The 18,341-nt window shown below is 40.1% G+C and overlaps 1 protein-coding gene across 6 annotated transcripts in view; it reads right to left on the bottom strand.

Moving 5' to 3' along the window:
• The window catches only part of Fggy (FGGY carbohydrate kinase domain containing), a 420,052-nt gene that overhangs the window by 137,628 nt on the left and 264,083 nt on the right, over positions 1-18,341 (bottom strand). For 5 of the 6 annotated variants that reach the window (XM_010610467.3, XM_010610461.3, XM_010610462.3 and 2 more), the window contains one exon: positions 8,595-8,702. The exons of the other annotated variant lie outside the window; for it this stretch is intronic. In XM_010610467.3, coding sequence (XP_010608769.2) covers positions 8,595-8,702 — 108 coding nt within the window. The remainder of the gene's footprint in view (positions 1-8,594; positions 8,703-18,341) is intronic. 6 annotated transcript variants of the gene reach the window in all.

Genomic DNA, 18,341 nt, shown 5'->3' with positions numbered 1-18,341 from the left:
AAAGCTCTACCTACAAAAGGAAAATAGCTGTGCCAATATTTAAGTACAGTTGAGACTACTAAGATTCTTTAACAAGTGTTAATTGAGCATCTATTCTGTTTCAGAAAAGGAAATAAGCACAGGGGATTCATTAGCAATTTAGATAGGCTGAATTTGTGTTTCCATTGAGATTATATGAATTAAAATACAAAGAGTAAAAAAAAAAGTATAGTTATATAAGAAATATAATGGGAGGTAGTGATTGGTGCTTTGAAGGAAATGAAAAGTTACTATGGGAAGGACACTAATTTTGCAAGGAAGGGTTATGAAAGAGCAATCTGGAGATTAAATCTAAGGTAAGACATAAAAAAAGAATAAAGTTTCAACATTTTATAAGTAAAGAGAAAAGTAGATGTGAAGGCTCTGTAGAGGGAAAGAGCATCCCAGGTCCTAGGAATTGATGAGAGTCCAGTGAAATGAGGCAGAAACAAGCAATGAAGAAAGTTGCATAAAGTGAGGGTGGAGAGGCAGGAAGTGGCCACAATCAGGGCTTTAGATTCTTTTAGAAGGAAAATGGTGAGACACAGAAGTATTCCAATCAGGAGAAGAATGAAATCTCATTTATTAAAAAAATTCAGGAGCTCCATTTCTGATAATGACTGAACATTTCTCCCATACATGACAGTTACAAATGCTGGTCAAAATACATCCAACTGGCCCAAGCTAGGTGGAAACAGAGAAGATTCATGACACAAAAGTGAAAAAGTAATGCTGCCTGTGTTTGCTGATTCTACAAATTTTTGCCCAAGGGTAGGGTTTAATCAATGCCATGCATAATAATACTTAGATAGAAATGTGCAGTCTTCCTGGTAAGAAATGTAAGATCAGAGTTTTAAGAAACCATAGTACCTAGAAAGTAAGTTGGACTGGGGTCAGGAACTTCAGAAAAGAGAGAGCATAGAAAGGGAGTGTGGCACTGTGCATACAAATACTAACTTATCTTTGATGGCCTCTGAATTATATGACCACAGGAACAATGTAAGTAGTCCAGCTAAAGGCTAAAAAACTCAACAGTGATTTCACTAGCTGCTCACCACTGGAGACATACAACTTGGAGTTCTGCCAAATAAATGACTTGGTAAACCAAAAAAAATCAATGCTCTTCAGGGGAATAGAAATAATCCAATACCTCTTAAATTATGGAGAAACAGGACAATGTTATCCACATTTAAGAGAAAAGCCATTTAACAGACATCAAACCTGAGACAACCCAGATGTGAGAATTAGAAGACAAAGATTTTAAAGAGCATTCTTTAATGACACATTCAAGGATAGAAAAGAAAATAACTTACGATTAATAAACTGGAAATAGCAAGGAATGAAGAACAAAAAATGAAAATTCTAGTGTGATAATCATATCTGAAATAAATATACAACAAACAGGTTTAATGGTGTTTGAAAAGACAATAGACAAATGAGTCATGATGAACTTAAAAAAATACAAAGGAGTGAAGCACAGGAGAGAGACAGAGAGAGAAAGAGAGAGACAGAGAGACAGAGAGATAGAGAGGAAGAGAGAATATGAAAATAGGAATGATAATGTACACTGGGGAAAAAAAACACCCTGTGTCTCTCAGGATTCAATGGGACAACAGCCAAAGGTCTCTACTATGTATAATTAGAATCTATTAGCAGAAAAACAGATGGGATGGAAGAGATATTGAAATACCCCAAATTCCTTCAAATTTGATGAAAGGTATTGATTATAAATTTAAAAGCATCAATCTAAAGAATAATATACAATAATAAACACTAAAGCTTAAGAGAAATTCTTGAGAGCAGCCAGAGAAAATGTCACACTACAAAAACAGGGAAGAATAATAGAAATGATGGTTAACATGAGAAATAATAGCATCAAAATACAAAGTACTGACACTTTAGATGATGAAGAAAAAAAAGAATCTGCCAACCATGAATTAATTCTATATTGAATAAAACTGTCTTTCAGTATAAAATATAAAATCAATGTATTGAAATAGAGATAATGTCTATTTATTTATTTATTTATTTATGGTAGTGGGGATCGAACTCAGGTCCTTGCGCTTGCAAGGCAAGCGGCAGAACCACTGAGCTAAATCCCTGGCCCGAGAATGTCTATTTACATTTGAACAGCACTATGAGAAATGCTAGAGGAAGTAAAGAGAAAAACACTGCATGGAAACTTAAATTTTAAGAAAAGAGTATAAAACAATGACAATAGTCATTAAATAAATGAATACAGAACACTAGTTTGAGTTCTTAGAATTTCTATAAAAATATGTATGACTCTTTGTTAAGAGATAAATCATGTCTACTCAAAATTCAAACACTGAACTTCTAAGAGCTTCTAGGTTAAATAAGGTTGCAACAGTGGGGCTTTAGTTCAGTGGAACTTGTGTCCTTATGAGAAAAGAATAAAGCTCTCTCTTTCTACACACACACACACACACACACACACACACACTGACTAATGGTCATGCGAGGGCACAGTGATAGTTGCCTGTCTACAAGCCAAGAAAAGAGCATTCCCCAGAAAGTGCATTTGCTAGCACCTGTTCATGTACCTGTAACCTCCATATAAGAAAAAAAATAATTTTAAAACAGTCTTTGGTGTGCTGTTATATCAGCCTGAGTAGACCAAGACACTGCTTAAATCAAATAACAATTTTTGTATTATATTTTTATAGTACATGTGGATGTCACACATGTAACTGCAACAGGAAGATCTGGGAGGGGCTGGCAAACAATTATAGAGGGGAAGGCTTTTTATATTTTACATAAACTGATAAATAATCAATGAATCCAGAATAAGGCAGGTTGGAGAGACAGAGAAACAGAAAACAGAAGCAACCACAAAAAACAAATAGCAAAATGGAAGACCTGAATCCAACCTTCCAGATCTTTGCATTAATCTAAATACTCCAAATGAAAATTAGAAATTATAAGAATGGATAGAAAAGCAAGACTCAATTGTGTGCTGTGTGTAAGAGGTGCATGTTGTACAAACCATGAGAGAGACAACTGTGGACTAGCCAGCAGTGTTAAGAATTGAAAGTAAAAATAAATCGACAAATTGCTGATATATTTTGGAGGAGGAACCCACTGGACTTATTGATTGGATGCAGAGAAAGATGGAAAGAGTCAAATTCATCCTAATGTTTTGGCTTTCATAAAAATATAAATGATGGTACACTTCATCAAGACAAAGACAAATAATGGAGGATTAACTCTGGAAGGTTATCAGTTCCTACATCAGAAAACTGGGCGTAATTCTTGACTCATTCACCCTACCTCCTGACATCTAATCCATTCTCTCTACTGATAGCAATGTTCACCTCAAAACTTTAACCTCTGTTTTTCTGCGCACTTTGCAGCCGTATCAAGAAATTCTGTTGGCTCTACTTTCGAAATAAATCCAAAATGCGACTGTTCCTCTTCAACTTCGCTGCCTGCATCCTTGTCAGCCGGCTTACTGCAGCAGCTTCTCTGTGGCTCTCGTGCTGTCATCCCCCAGGGTTGATTCTCAGCGCAGCAGTCACAGTGATCCTCTAAAACCCAGGTCAGGTCACAGCTCTACTCTGCTCACTGTTGCTCAGTGGTGTCCCACTCCACTCAGCATAAAAGCCAAAACTCCTACAATGGCCAATGAGGTTGTCCGCTTACCTCTCTGAACTAATCCCCTGGAGCTGCTGGTTCTCTCTGCTCCACCCACGTGGCCTACTTGCTATTTCTAGTTCTGTGATACTCCAAGCAGGCAACCCCTCATAAAACTTTGCAGTGGTGTTCCCTTGGCCTGGCATATTTTTCTCCAGGGCTTTCAAATGACTAAGTCCCTTCCTTTACTGGCTCCTCACTCAAATGTCACATGAATGAGTCTTATCCTGACAGATGACTGTCAGGAGACATTAAAGAAAATGTGATATTTATATACAATAGAGCATTACTACATTCTACAGAAAGCTAAACTTGAGTCATTTATAGGAAAATGGATGTACTTTGAGACTATAATGTTGAACAAAGTCAATCAGACACACAAGCTTAAATATCTCACATTTCTTGTGTGAAAAATTGACATATTAATACAGTACAAAATAAAAGACAGTAGGCAAAAGAGAAAGGTATTGTAAGCAAGTGCAGTGTATCTAAATGTGTACCTTGACTTAGTATAATTGTCTTATGTGTTTTACATGCTTTTGACCTATTGGTCTGGCTTTTAATCTGTATATATGACAATTAACTTTATAAAGTCTTATAAATAAATGAATCTGATGCTGGCAAAATAGAAGGAGGAACGGAAGGAAGAGAAAAAAAGAAATGTTATATACATTTAACAATTCCCTACAGTGAATGTAATCATTATGTACTGCAAACATGTACTAATAAAAGTAAAAAAAAAAACAATTAATAAAACTGCCCATCTATGCTTAAGCATACCATAAAATTAAACACGCCTATTTACTTGTATTACTTGTCTTCTCCTGTACAATGTAAGCTTGGAAAGGTACATTTTGGGGGGATGGGAGAAACAGAGAAGCTGTTTTATGCTGTATTTTTTTACCTTGAACAGTACCCATGAACACAGGAATGCTCAATAAATATTGGCTGTGTGAATACATTCATTCTGAAATAGTTCAGATATTATTCTTCAGACAACTAAAATGCCAGCAGTAGTGAAAGGACTACATCTGTGTCTTACACTATTTTAGCTGAAAAGCAAGAATGGGATTAGTGGGAGAAAGATGAGAGGCAAGAAGCCAACTGAGCTGTGTAGAAATCCAGGTGGGCATACAAAAAATACAGGGAAATACAGGGCAGCAAGAGGGAACCGGGAGACACATGTTTCTGCACTGTTGGTTTGTGTGTGTGAAGTCTGCTGGGGACACACTCTGCTGCTGGAACAGGTCTCATCTACACTGAGACACACACACACACACACACACACACACACACACACACACACGCCTCGTGGCCCTACAAAACCTGCCAGCTATATGTGCTTCAAGACACTTGACAGGAATGTCAAGCTGACTGACAATAGTTGCTTCTCCAATCTGAGAGAATTGTATGTAAAACTCAAAAATGTCACTCACTCTGGTTCTGGACCAATTTGGGGACTCTGGTGGCAGCTAGTTCAGTTCTCTGACTTGTAACTAACTGGAAGTTCTTGATAGAGTTACTTTACCATTCTCAGTTTACATCTTCCCTAGTAAAACTAATATAATAGTAGTGAATGTAAGTACATGCTGTGATGATCATGTTAAAATTTTAAAAATCTTAATGGGGCTAACAGTACTTGGCACATAACAAGTACTTAATTTTACTTAATTTTGACCACCTTTCCAGTAGGGTGCAGGGATAGTGCAACCTGTTTTTGTGTACTATAATAAATCATAATTATTCGTTCTGTATCCAACTTTGTCATTTGATGGTGAGCTCCTAGACTGACCTAATTTTTGCCTGAACCAGTGTAATCGATCAGGAAATCCCTACAGGAAATGCCCTAACCCACAGAAAGGGCAAACGAATGAGTGGATAGAATCCCATCTCCATTACTTGCAAGGCACTGTGCACACTACAAGCTGTTCATAATCCACTTCCAGCAGGCTGCCTTTCATAGCTGACCCAAACTGGGCACAAGGGAGGAGGCAGCAAGGCACTCATAATGCACAAATCCTAACATTTCGAGAGCATACAGCAACCCGCATTTCGTTCCTGTGACTCATGATCCTAAGTTCGAATTTAGGATTTAAATAATTTAAAGGTGACCCCTTATCTAAGATCAACTGTCCCCAAAAGCTAATGCCCTCTCGGGTGGTTTAGAGCTTGTGTTACTTTCCCTTAACCAAACTCTTGCCCAATAAAAATGACTTCAGTTAAGACAGAACAGCAGTCAGAGGGAGTATGGTCAAGGTATAGCTGGAAATAAGCTTCAGCTTCTGGATGCTGTGAAGGCACAGGGCTAAAACAATCTGGCAATTTTTTATTTTTTTTGACAATTTTCTGGAGAATTGGCAAGCACAAGATAATCCTTGATGGGTACATGATGGTACTAATGAAATCAATCACACTAAAGGAAGGTAGTGTGCACCTTTCAAATAAGAAAAAAATCAGTAAAATGAAATGATGTGAAATAAATGAAAAATAAGTCTAATTCTAGTCAAATGAAAAATGCCCCAGAGCCAGAAGAGATCCTATCCACCTCCCCTACTTTTTTATTTTTCATTCCTGAAGATAACCAGATGAAGGTTTTTGTTTTTGTTTTTGTTTTTTTTTAAAGAACCATCCCTTCACATACTTGGAATGAAGGACTTCCTTGTAATGGGAGATCTGCATTTGAAAGGAAAAAATGAGACAAAACAATCTTTTTCTTCAAAGCTACAATTCAGTTCTTTTCTTTTATTCTTGCTTTTTCCTCTGCTTTTTCTTTACTTCCTCTTCCTCTCTCCTTCCATTTTCTTCCCTCCTTCATTGCTGTTGGCAGTGTGCTTATGACATGTTCTAAAGAGGAGCCCAGTACTGCTGGAGCAGCTGCCTTCCTATGTGGCTCACTAGAGAACATGTGTGTGCAAACACCAAAAAGAGGCAACTTCTCTTCAGAGTCCTACAGAAGGACAGTGCCTCCTAAAGCACATGGCCAGACTTACAGAATCAGCATATGGTAAGGAAAGGCAAGTGTCAGAAGAGCTAATGATGGCTCAGAAACCCCTCTAGGCCACCTGGCTATCCTGAGCTTCATATGCCTGCTGGTAAAATACAGAAAACCTGAGGCATTTGTAGGAAAATGGATGCATACATAGTGTTAAGAGAAAAAAATCAGGCACACAGGCTTAACTGTCACAATATAAGTAAAGAGAAAACAAAAGATAACAGAAAAGAGAGAGGGAGGGGTAGAGGGAGGGAGGGAGGCAGGGAAGGGGACAGAGAGAGATCTTCAGGAGCAAAGCAGATCAAGAGATGGAGGGAGTGAGGAGGCAGGGGAGAGAAGGGGATGAAAAAGGAATTAAGACGTGTTACATACATAACCAACTCCCCCAAAGTAGTACATCATTATGCACTGAAAACACGTACCGGTGCCAACTGAAAAAATAGTATATACTATTACAGATTTACAAACTAAAAAAAAAAAAATACAGATAACTCCATCTCATAGGAGTTTTGAAAGGATTAAGTGATTTAATACTATATGAATATGAAAAGTTCCGGGAAATGAGACCTGGAACCAAGCCTTGAAAATAACATTAGGCACTGTGATTATTATGAACAGCATTCAAGATTTAATAATTAAGAATTTGTTTTGTTTTTGTTTTTGTGGTACCAGGGATCGAACTCAGGTCCTTGCGCTTGTGAGGCAGGCCACCAAACCGCTGAGCTAAATCCCCGGCCCAATAATTAAGAATTTGAACATAAATCACTCTCACAAAAAAGCACCCAATAAACCGTAGCTATTGTTATTAATATTATTATTATAATTATTCTTACTCTGTCTTTCCTTTGTTTGTTTTATTTTGAAACATGTTTTCACCTTGCTGCCCGGGGTGGCCTTGAACTCATAATCCTGCTGCCTCAGCTTCCTGAGTGCTAGGATTACCGGCATTGCTGCTGTCTCTGCTTGGCGTCTTTGGACTTAATTGGAAAGTCTGCTTTGCTCCTGACTCGGAGTGTGTCAGTTTTCATGCTAGTTTTTACATTCCCTAAGAATCTGCCCTCTGTCTCTGATGGGACATGCCCATATTCAGTCATAGCCCTGCTCTTACTGTTCATGTCACAGCTGAAATTTTGGACTATTTTCCCCTCAAATAGGCCTTGCTATCTTTCACTTTTGTGTCTGCTTATTTGTGTTCCCCTGCCTAGGAGCCTGTTCAGACCTTTGCCTGGTTCTCCTGTTTATCTTTTATGGCTCAGCACACGTCTTCTTCTCTCTCATAGAGTTTCCTAACCTAGCCTTGTATCTATTTACAGTATTTATTTCACTTTCATGGATTGTCTGTCTCCCCTGTTAGACAATTAACAATAAGTCAGCAAATTTCTGTTAAATACTTTCTCCAGGCCAGACACTAAGCTGGATACAGAGAGAAGTGTGATAAAACTCTTGTCTTTCAGGAGCTCATGGTGTTCTAGAAAAGCAGATTAGGCAGCCAATGAGAATAAATGTGGTAGGAGCTGGAGCTGTGTTGTAAAGGACAAATGAAGTTATTCCTGAGGGTGAAATGACAGGAACTATGACTTACAGACTATCAGCAAACAGTGAAAGATTTGGGTTGGGAAGTTGCATTGTTATTTTATAAAGTAGAATTATTACTTCTCTAAGAAAAATAGATGTGTAGAGAAATTTCAGGTGAGGAAGAGGGACAACCACCACTGCCTAGAGCAATATCTATTCCATTAGAACACACACACACACACACACACACACACGTGTGCGCATCTGTACTATGCCAGGCTGTGCACTGAGAGGATATAAACTCTCACTCGAGAGTCTGCAAGTCTTCCAGATCTTGGGCAAAGTGTGGTATGACAGAATGGGTTAGTCAACATGGAAGAATATTCAGGGCCCTACCCATAGAGTTTCAACTTACCAGTTTTCCAGTAATGCTCTGACCACCTTCATTCAGCCAGAACCCAGGGACCATGGCTGAGAAATAAGGCCCCCACACGCCTGGTACAAAAATGGGGTCTTTGCTGATCTGGAAAGAAAGAAGTGAAAACATTGACCCTCAGGGGTGGAGGAAGCTTTACCCTCCTCCCACCTGACGTTTTCCTGACCAGGAAATTCAGCTTCTTGTTAATTCCTTCCATGGTGGGGAGTCACTCTCTCTCAGGGAAGGTCATGGCTCCATTTTTGGAAACCTTTCTGATGAAACCATTTAGATGTCAACGTAGAAAAACATGATCATTATGGAAAGAAATTGGTGAAGCATATCCTTGCTGCCCCATATTCTGTGGCAGAGATTGCAAAATCGGTCTCTACTCTCTATCCTTCCTATACTCACATCCTTCATAATGAGACTTGCAGCTCTTCCGATTGAGAGATGGGTCTACCTCCCAACCTCTAGGATCTGAGAAGCTTGTGTCTTGTTTTGCCAAGGAGGAAGTGCCTGTCTAGTGTTCGAGGCCTAAGCCCAAGAAAGCTTTTTGCTTCTATTCCTTGTCTTACCCCTCTACCACAGCTATAAGTTTTGCCCCAGATGAAAATTCATGATTAACCCCATGATCTAAGATTGTGTGCCAAATATGGGGGAGAGCGCAGGCAAGACCAGCAATTGCATTCTGTTAGCCAGCAACTGACTGTCCCAGAGTTTCAGGGTCACCTAGCCAAACAACAGATTTATGAGCAAAAATACATGTCTTCTGTTATGTGTTACTAAGACTTCCTGTTTTTTACCTAGCATTTTTGTGGCAATAGATAACTGATACATTTCTTTTTTAAAAACCATTTTCTTGCCAGATAGTAGCATATTCTGTGGATGGGAACGCAGAAATGAATCAGATGAATTTTCCTTTCTAGAGAAAAAAAGAAGCTCAGATGCAAGGAAGAAGTATATGGTTAATATACACAGACTATGATTTGATCCATGGGATGATAAAGACAAAACAGAATTTTAAGAGGGATCTTGTAGCTGAGAAATGTGTTATATAAAAGTACAAAGGAAGCCACAGTTTAGGTAAGTACTCAAGACCCAGCTACCCATAGCTCAGTAGCCAAAGCTTAAGTCATTCTAATTTTCCTGAAATTTTAGCTCCCACAGTATACAGGCACAAAATATAAGTTTTATGTTTTTGTCAGAATGATTTAATGAAATTAAAATGCAAACTTCACATCCTTGTCAGCATGACTCAGTGAAATTAAACCAGTAGCTATAGGCACTGAGCTTACACAGTTCTTCCCCATCCCACCACACACCAAAAAGACATTAATAGCCAATGAGGAAATCAGGAACAAGGCCAGAATGCTTTCTCCCGCATGCTTCATAAATTGTGAGGTAACCCAACTGCTAGGGCTCAGCCTCTTACCACTTGGGTTGAAGTCTTGCTGATCACAATCTGTGCTTTTTGTATGACAATAAACTTTTCCATAATTTGTTCTGATTTTACATCTGACAAGAGAATGTTACAGAGGTGGCTTCTCAGAGAAAGGGACAAAAGGTTCGTTTTGCTAAAAGAAGTGGAGCAGGCATTTTGAACAAAGCCTCATGGGAGAAAAGGTGCTCTCAGCTCCTGAGACACCGCAGTGTTGTTGTAGCAGACCACAGTGCCCTGTAAAGGTGAAGAAAGGACGTATGTATGGAGATGAGCCAGGACAGATAGTGGGGAGCTGTGTATACCTTCATCCCCAGTGGTACCTGCTTATCTTCCACTCGGCAGGAATGGCTGCTAAAGTCAGATTTGTGAGTGTGGAAAGGTTTAGCTGGAGGGTAGGGAGGTAATGAGAGTCAGACACACATGGTGTACTCTACCAGGTCTTGAGAGAATCTATTCTTTTATTTATGCAACAAAGAATTATTCAGGTCTTACCATAAATTCCTATTACTATGCTAGCTCTAGAAATAGAGAAAAACTGAATACCCATTATTTCTGCTCTCATGAACTTTATGGTCTAGCCTGTAGATAGACCTTCTTTAATTGCTTTTATGCCAGTTCATTTTAGTTTCTTTTTCACTAAACTAGTGATTCCTTAATTCTGTAGAATTTCCAACCTCCAAATTTGGAAGGGAGTTTGGAAAGGCAAGGAAAAAATATAAAAATTTCAACTTTTAATTTTGTCAAATAAGTGCAATTTATTAAAAGGGCGAGGGGGTTTAACATATAAAATACGAAGAATAATCTCAGAGAAATAGGCCCCCAAAAGCACAGTGGTTCAACATACGCATCTTTTCCTTTACTGGATCAACCGATGTTCCCTGAGATCCTACTACGATCCAGATGCCTGTCAGGCACTGGAGACACAAAGAAAGGGAGTGCAGCACTTGTCCTCCCACAGCATGCCATCCTCGGAGGAGAGAGGGTGGCCACTCAAGTTTGCTAGTACTGTACCAGTTCCAACACTGAAAGTCTTGTGTCCTGCAAACCTATGAGCCCCAATCAAACTGGGACAGCTAGTAACTATAAAACAAGCATTAACTGAAGCCTTTCTCAGCCATGTATTTATAAAGCATAAATGAATGAAGGGAAACAAAAGGTATTATGACAGCACAAAAATGAGATACCTAATCTAGTCTAGGTGTCAGGGAAAGCTTCACAGAAGTGATATGTCAATTAATATATAAAATACACATAGAATTTACTCACATGGGTGAGTTGTGTATTGTGTGTGAGACAGCCAGGGAGCCAGCCACAAGGAGCACACACTAACTGGTTCTCATTTTTGTCAACCTGCCCTTGCCAGTGAAAATGTTTCCACATGCCAACAGTAGAAATTCCTGATCTAAACTGCACTGGAGAGCTCTGGGGTGAAAAAAGCAGCCCATATTTATAACTGTATTCACAACTCAGGATTTGGACAGGTAGACACTCACCGAGGCAAAATCACCTTTGAGTGCACTGCACTTCCTCTCTGCAAGAACTCTCGGCTCCACCTGACAGAATAGTCCTGGAGAGGTGGTCTAAGTTGTCCACGGTCACACAGCTATGTGAATGGCTGAGGGATTTAACTGAGGTAGATGCTGTCCTCAGACCCACCCATAGGCTTTCTGTTCCCCAGAGCTCCCTTAGGAAGGACCCATATCCACCTAGCTCCCACCCAGGCCCACAGGAAGTGTGTTGTGTCACCTCAGCAAGCCTTCACTAGAGCACAAGGGCTCTCACTTGGCTCTGTGCACAGACCATTTTGAGCTGATGTGTTTCTGTGCTCATTCATCTGGCATGGCACATGCTTCCCATCAGACACTCCAAGTAAAGTAAGGAAACAAAGAGAATGTCCAATCTTTCCCAAGCCCCGTGCTTTTAAAGGAAACGAGTAACAGTCTGTTTTGAGGAAGAGGGAGTTAGAGAATGCATATTTGTGTATTTATGTATTCTTTAATCCTTCCCAGTAAACCTAAATATTTGAAAATATTTTTGTGAAAGCTCCTCCTAGGCTGATGGCTATTTTGGCTGGGAGGCTGTCCTATGATCCAAAAGGAGAGTGCTGACTGCACCACAACGAGACAGTTTATTCTGTGTCAAATACCAAATAAACGTTTGCTCTCCTGAAACTGAGACGTGCACGATGGAACACTCAAGTGACTAAGCAACCACAGCTCACAGTAACTGGAGCCAGGATGGAGGTCTCAGATGTGCCCTTGGTCTCCTTTTAGTCACCATCTCCAATTATAATATAGAAGTAAAGTGCATCGTATTTTCAGATATTAAAACTTGGAAGATTTGCTTATTATGGGAAATGTCCCAATCAAGAATCAAAATTACCTCAGAGAGCTAGAGCAGTAATCAAAATTAAATAAGAAATCAGTTAAATTTTTTAATAAAAATCAATTTTATTTCCATATAATAGCAAAATGAAATTAGGAAAGCAATTTCACTTACAACAATATCAAAAAGGAGGTATGTAGGAATTAATTTAACAAAAGAAATACAAAACACACTGGGAAACTGTAAAATATTTTAGAGAAAATTAAAGTCTAAATAGATACAGAACAAAATCCATATTGAGTGTGATGTTACAGTGGACTGGCAACTTGACTGGCCTAGGGTTCTGCCCCTTAGATATAGCACCTTTTCACTGTACCATTTATTTCCAAAAGTGTCTTTGTTAATACAGGACCTTGAATCCCACATGGATTTTAGAGTCAGCTGGTTCATTTCTACAAAGGATCTATGTGGGATTCTAATGGAGATTACATTGAATCTGTAGATAATCTGAAGCACTTCTTGGTGTATATGAGTGGGTCATAAAGGCATGGCCTTGGGGCCATGTCTGTTTCTTGCCTCTCCCTCTCTGGTGTTCTTCCCCTGCTCTGTTTTTGGGCCAACAGGAACAAAGCATCCTTCCAATATGGTGTTTGCTTCACAACATCCTTCCAACATGTTGTTTCTGCCTCGGAGTCAGTCTGCCACAGACTGAATCCTCTGAAGCCATGAGTAAAGTTAATCCTCTTTTTCTTTATTTATGTTGTGGGTGTCAGGAATTGTGTCTTACCAATGGGAAAGCTCAATAAAACATTTATGAATCAGAAGATAGTTTTTTAAAGAAATCAATGCTTCACCAAATTACTACAAATCAATGAAATCTCCATTAGAATGAATCCCACATAGATTCTTTGTAGAAACAAACCAGGTGACTCTAAAATCCATGTGGGATTCAAGGTCCTGTATTAACAAAGACACTTTTGGAAATAAATAGCACAGTGAAAAGGCCCTAGCAATATCCTCTTTCATAGGATGGGTAGTGGATACATGGATATTCATTTTTGCTTTGCTTAAATTGTACTTAGAGATTTGATATGCTTAGACCGTATGCCAGGAACTGAGATCAACAACAATGTTGTCAAAGTAATAATGCAAAATATTAATAGTGATGATGATGATAACAATGATGATGCACAGCCCCAAAACTACAACCCAAAATGGCAAGCACTGCAATGAGGCTGGAGAGAAATCTGGTAGAGGCCAAAGGTAAGCACCACTTAGTGCCTGGGAGGGGAGTAAGCGCCTATCAGAGGTGGTCACAGAGATGCTCTAACTGCTCTGACTGAGGAGACACAGTGGCTTAGGTGGAGGGGGAGTATCTCAGGGAGAAAGGACTCAGTATCATGGGGCTGTGAGTTAGCTGCATTCAGCTTTAAAGAAAAGCTCATATGGTTAAAGGATAGGTACAGCTCTGCATCCACAGATCCTAGTGCAACTTTTAAAACGCGCTTGGGAGACGACTCAGTGAAATGACCTTCTATGTTAGATAATAATAAAATAAATAACAAATAATAAGGACATAGTAGTACTTTCTAAAAGTGATTATGCATTTATGAAATTCTTCCAGGCTCTTTATATACATTATCGCATTTACTACTCATGACCACCCAATGAGAGATTCTGTTATTAAACTTAAATTCACAAATGAGAAAATCTAAGCTGTAGGGAGTCAAACAGTCAGTGAATCGAAAAGCAGTAATTTCAGGATCCAAGTAATTTCTCTTTATGGACCTCATTCCTGTCATTTACAATATGAGTAGAGGTTCTAGAGTACCTAATATCTCTCTTGTCTTTAAGATTTTCAAAGACTTCAAGAAGCTGAGTTATTCCAGTTCAGTTAGTCAGTTAGGATTCTCCAACAAGCTATTTCAACAAAGACCGTGCCTAGGGTTTTGTGTGACTCTTGGGCTGTTTCTGGGGACTTCTACAAGTACCTGCTTGTTCTATAATATGGCCAAGGTTATTGAGGGAGTTTTTAAGTGGCAATTTCCTGGGTTATATGCAATGGCTATTTTCAACATCTTACATTAGATGAATAAACACATATTCAGCAAACTACTGTCCCAAGCATGAAAAGACACAGGAGGCTAGATTATCTGTTATGAATGTTATGAATGATCTGTCATAACTTGCCATGTGATCTTGGCCCTTGTGGTCTCCATCTGGAATATGGGGTGAGTGTGACCTCTCTTACAGATTCCATAGAGTGAATGTGGCACAGTCTGGGACAGGAGGCTTCAGAACTGTGTGCTGACAAGAGACCCTGCCCTCCTAAGGCTTACAGTCTAGTGAGAGTTGGATTTCAGCTTGGGCTGGGGGAATCACTCAGTATCACTGACTTGGGAGCACACACATGCATTCAAATTTAAGAGCTTTCTGAGAGTGTGGAAAGTCTAATGTACTCAGCCTGAATACAGAAGGAAACACAAGCACAAAGTGGATAAGCAAACTGCCCAAGATCAGAAATGGTATAATAGGATCAGAAGGTCCTTCCATGGGCTCCTGCTTCTCTTCATGTATGTGCCCATGCTGGCTCCACAAGTGGTTGCCACTGACTAAGTTCCATCTAAGGCTCTGCTCCCATCCACTGAGTTTCCCTGCATGACAAGGCTCAGATGCCTGCACACACCTCTTTCTGGTGCAGTGCAAGAAGCTGTTCCAGCTCCATCTGTTCTGCCTCTCCCTGTCATTCTGAGGCTGTCCTGGCCTAAGCCTCTGGCAGGGGCAAGAGGCAGGATCCAGGCGCCAGTTGTCCTGGGAGAGAACAGGAGGTTTTGTTTTGAGTGCCTCCAGCCAGGTCGGGATTTTTAGAGGGTAGCCGCAGGCATGTGTGGGGCTGGGTATTTCCGTGGTGGCTCATCTCTCCTTCCAAATGGACTTGTACTATCATCTTACTAGAGAAAAACCATTTGTACACAGTCCTGCCAACTCCCAGATCACTGCCCAGTACAAAAAAGAGCAGAGAGAAATCTGTTTATGAATGTGGACTCTTAACATTCACCCCCAGTTTTGCCCTTTTCAGATTCAATTGCAATGAGCTATTAACATGTCTGCCTCTTCTATGAACAGGGAAGATAAAGCCGTGTCTTATCTTCAAGACAGTGAACATGATGAAGTGACATGAGCACAGACTTCACAGTCAGTCAACCCTCGGTAATTATAATTAGGTCATTTACTGGCCATATGAGCTTGAGTCTTTCTGAGACTCAGTTACTTCACCTACACATGAGGATAATCTCATCAACCAGATATGGCTACATCTTGACTGTTACAATGGGGATAAAGACCCTTGATAAGAGGATTTCTTCTATTCCTTTCTGGGACAGTGGAAGTTTCAGGTCAAAAGCATGGACTCACGCATGAGCACTTTGTCTGTAATGGGCTCTTCCTCCTTTCCCAGATCCTTTCCTGTGTTCCTTTCACTCTCTACATCTCCTGGGGCCAGATCATCCACCCCACTTGTATAATGACAATCATTAAGCTATTGGGTGCCCCATTTTTATTCCAAATTCTGTCCTTCCTCCCGAGTCTCACACTGGGTAATGAGCTGGTATCCTCTCAACATGTCCAATATATAACTTGCATCCTTCTTCCCAACAGCTTCTCTTGTTCTGAGACCCTGCCTCAGGATACCAATCTTGATTTGTTCAACTTTTTCATGGAGTTTCTCTAGGTCACTATATTCTGTCCCCTCTTTTTGTTTCTTCTCATTTCCACTGTGCCAGTCCAGTTCCCTGCCTGGATTACTGCATCAGTGATTAAATTGTTCCTTGGCCTCAAATACTGTCTTCCACCCCATGGCTCTCAATCTCTGCTCAGGACTCCTTCAGAGGTTCCCATGACATATGAGACCCTCTCTGATCCATTAGCTACATATTTATCTGGCCTAATCATATATGCTATCATTTCTCCAATCCCTGGCTCCATAATTTTTCACTGCACCAACCAAGTACATCATAGGTGAGGCTGCTGCCTTACGGACCAACTTAAAATTCCCCAAGTGTACCATTTTCTGCCTCATTTCTGAGTCTTCATAATCTTCCTCTAACTGGCAGGTACTCCCTCTCATCTTCCCTTCACTAACTTGGATATGTCTTTTTAGGCATTAGCTCAATATTATTTTCATGGAGATGCCTTTTTAAAACTCTGACTCGTACTACAATGCTGGGTGAGGTAGTTCTGCCTGTGTCTTCCCTTATATACTTCCTATATTGTAAGTTGTAATAACACACTATGTGTCTGGATGTACATATTTATAAATGCTTATGTAATGTGTACTTAACATATAGTATATAATATGCTTTGTAAGACCTGCCTACTATTTCGTTAAGATGGCAGTGTCACCAACATTAAGAGCAATAATAGGAGATAAAACATAGATCTAAGGGCTGAGGATGCAGCTCAGGGATCGGGCATGCACTTAGCACACTCAAGGCCCTTGGCTCCATCTCCAGGACCAGGAAAAAGTAAATGCATATCCAATAAACTATAGGGGACATTAAAGCTCAAGCTTGCCAAATATTTTTGTCTTATGTTTGGAGGTTTCCAAAAGGATAAGAATCCTCCAAAAAAGACCAGGCCCTTCTTAACAATTCAATCTTTTTTCCAGTCTGATCAAAACAAGAACATGTGAAACCTGTCACAGATTATCTTCTGGTCCTTGGCCCTTTGGGTCTAAACAGGCAGTAAGGGCACTGAACAGGCCTGTCACACCCCCAAACAATCCCTGAATTTGGGATGGAAGAAGGTAGCCATACGTTGCCTGCAATGCCCTAAACTACTCGCACAGTATTTTGGACTCTTAAAACCCTGAATTCTTCACTCTTTATCATTCTGAAACCCATACGTGATCACAATAGAAATGTAATCCATATGTTTCTAATTTACTTATACTTAACACACCCAAACTTGCTTTGTAAGAGACACTGAATAACCAACAGACTGAGGGGCCTTCCAAAAGTTTCCCATAACTTCTCTCCCCTACAGACAAGAGGCCATATTTGGCCTGAGTTCAGATTGGCTTTCAGCTTTGAGAGACTCTGAGGACATGGATCACATTGAGTGTCCTTTTCACAACTCAAACAATTTGTGGTAATTAAAAAAGTGTCCATGATCTCTCCATGGACACTGTGGAGGAGGAGGGTAGGTGGGACAAGGTGGGACAGTGAGTGAGCTAAGGAGGTGGGGTACTCTGCCCACACAGAACGAATCACAGGGAGTCTTGACTCTGTCGCTCCACTGTCACTCTGCAAATCTGACCCTCAGCATTAGAACCAAATCTTCTGTTTCAGTTCAATTCCCCAGCGGGTAAGCATAGCATAGAACTAATTATTAAGGGCTTCTCAATTATGGCCAAACCAATGCACTTTTTTTGACTTGAAACTGGCTGTTGGGAAAAACAACTCCTTTTTACACATTGTAGAGTTCAGTGCAAAGGATGCCTGGAGAAGCCTCCCAGCCAAGGCTGGTCAGCAGTATAGATGGCTGGAGATGGCACAGCCTTTCCCTTGCTGCATGGACCTGGCCCTTACTGAGTTCCTACTACTAACTAGTGGCACTTTTTTCTCCTGTCCTCTTCTTTGTTAGTTTCTCAGTTTCCCTTACTAAGACCATTTTCTCCATTACCTATATCTGGCTCAGAAGTCTTGGATTTTCTAGTTTAAAGCTGAATGATCTGTCTTAACTTGCTGTGTGACCTTGGCCCTTGGGATCTCCATCTGGAATATGGGGTGAGTGCGACCTCTCTTACAGATTCCATAGAGTGAATGTGGCACAGTCTGGGACAGGTCTTGGTACAGTGCTGAGTGCATTCAGTGACCAGGGAATTGTGTTAATATAGTCACCTCCATACTAGCTAAAGTGTGTTTCCTATTTATGGATTGGGGCTCATGTAGGAGTTTAATTTTTTTTTTTTTTTTTTT

Source organism: Fukomys damarensis, unplaced genomic scaffold (assembly GCF_012274545.1).
Source record: "Fukomys damarensis isolate Sample0158 unplaced genomic scaffold, DMR_v1.0_HiC HiC_scaffold_23, whole genome shotgun sequence".
Taxonomy (NCBI): Eukaryota; Metazoa; Chordata; class Mammalia; order Rodentia; family Bathyergidae; genus Fukomys; species Fukomys damarensis.
The sequence above is the reverse complement of the archived record's forward strand: the minus strand, read 5'-3'. Positions and strand labels throughout refer to the sequence as shown.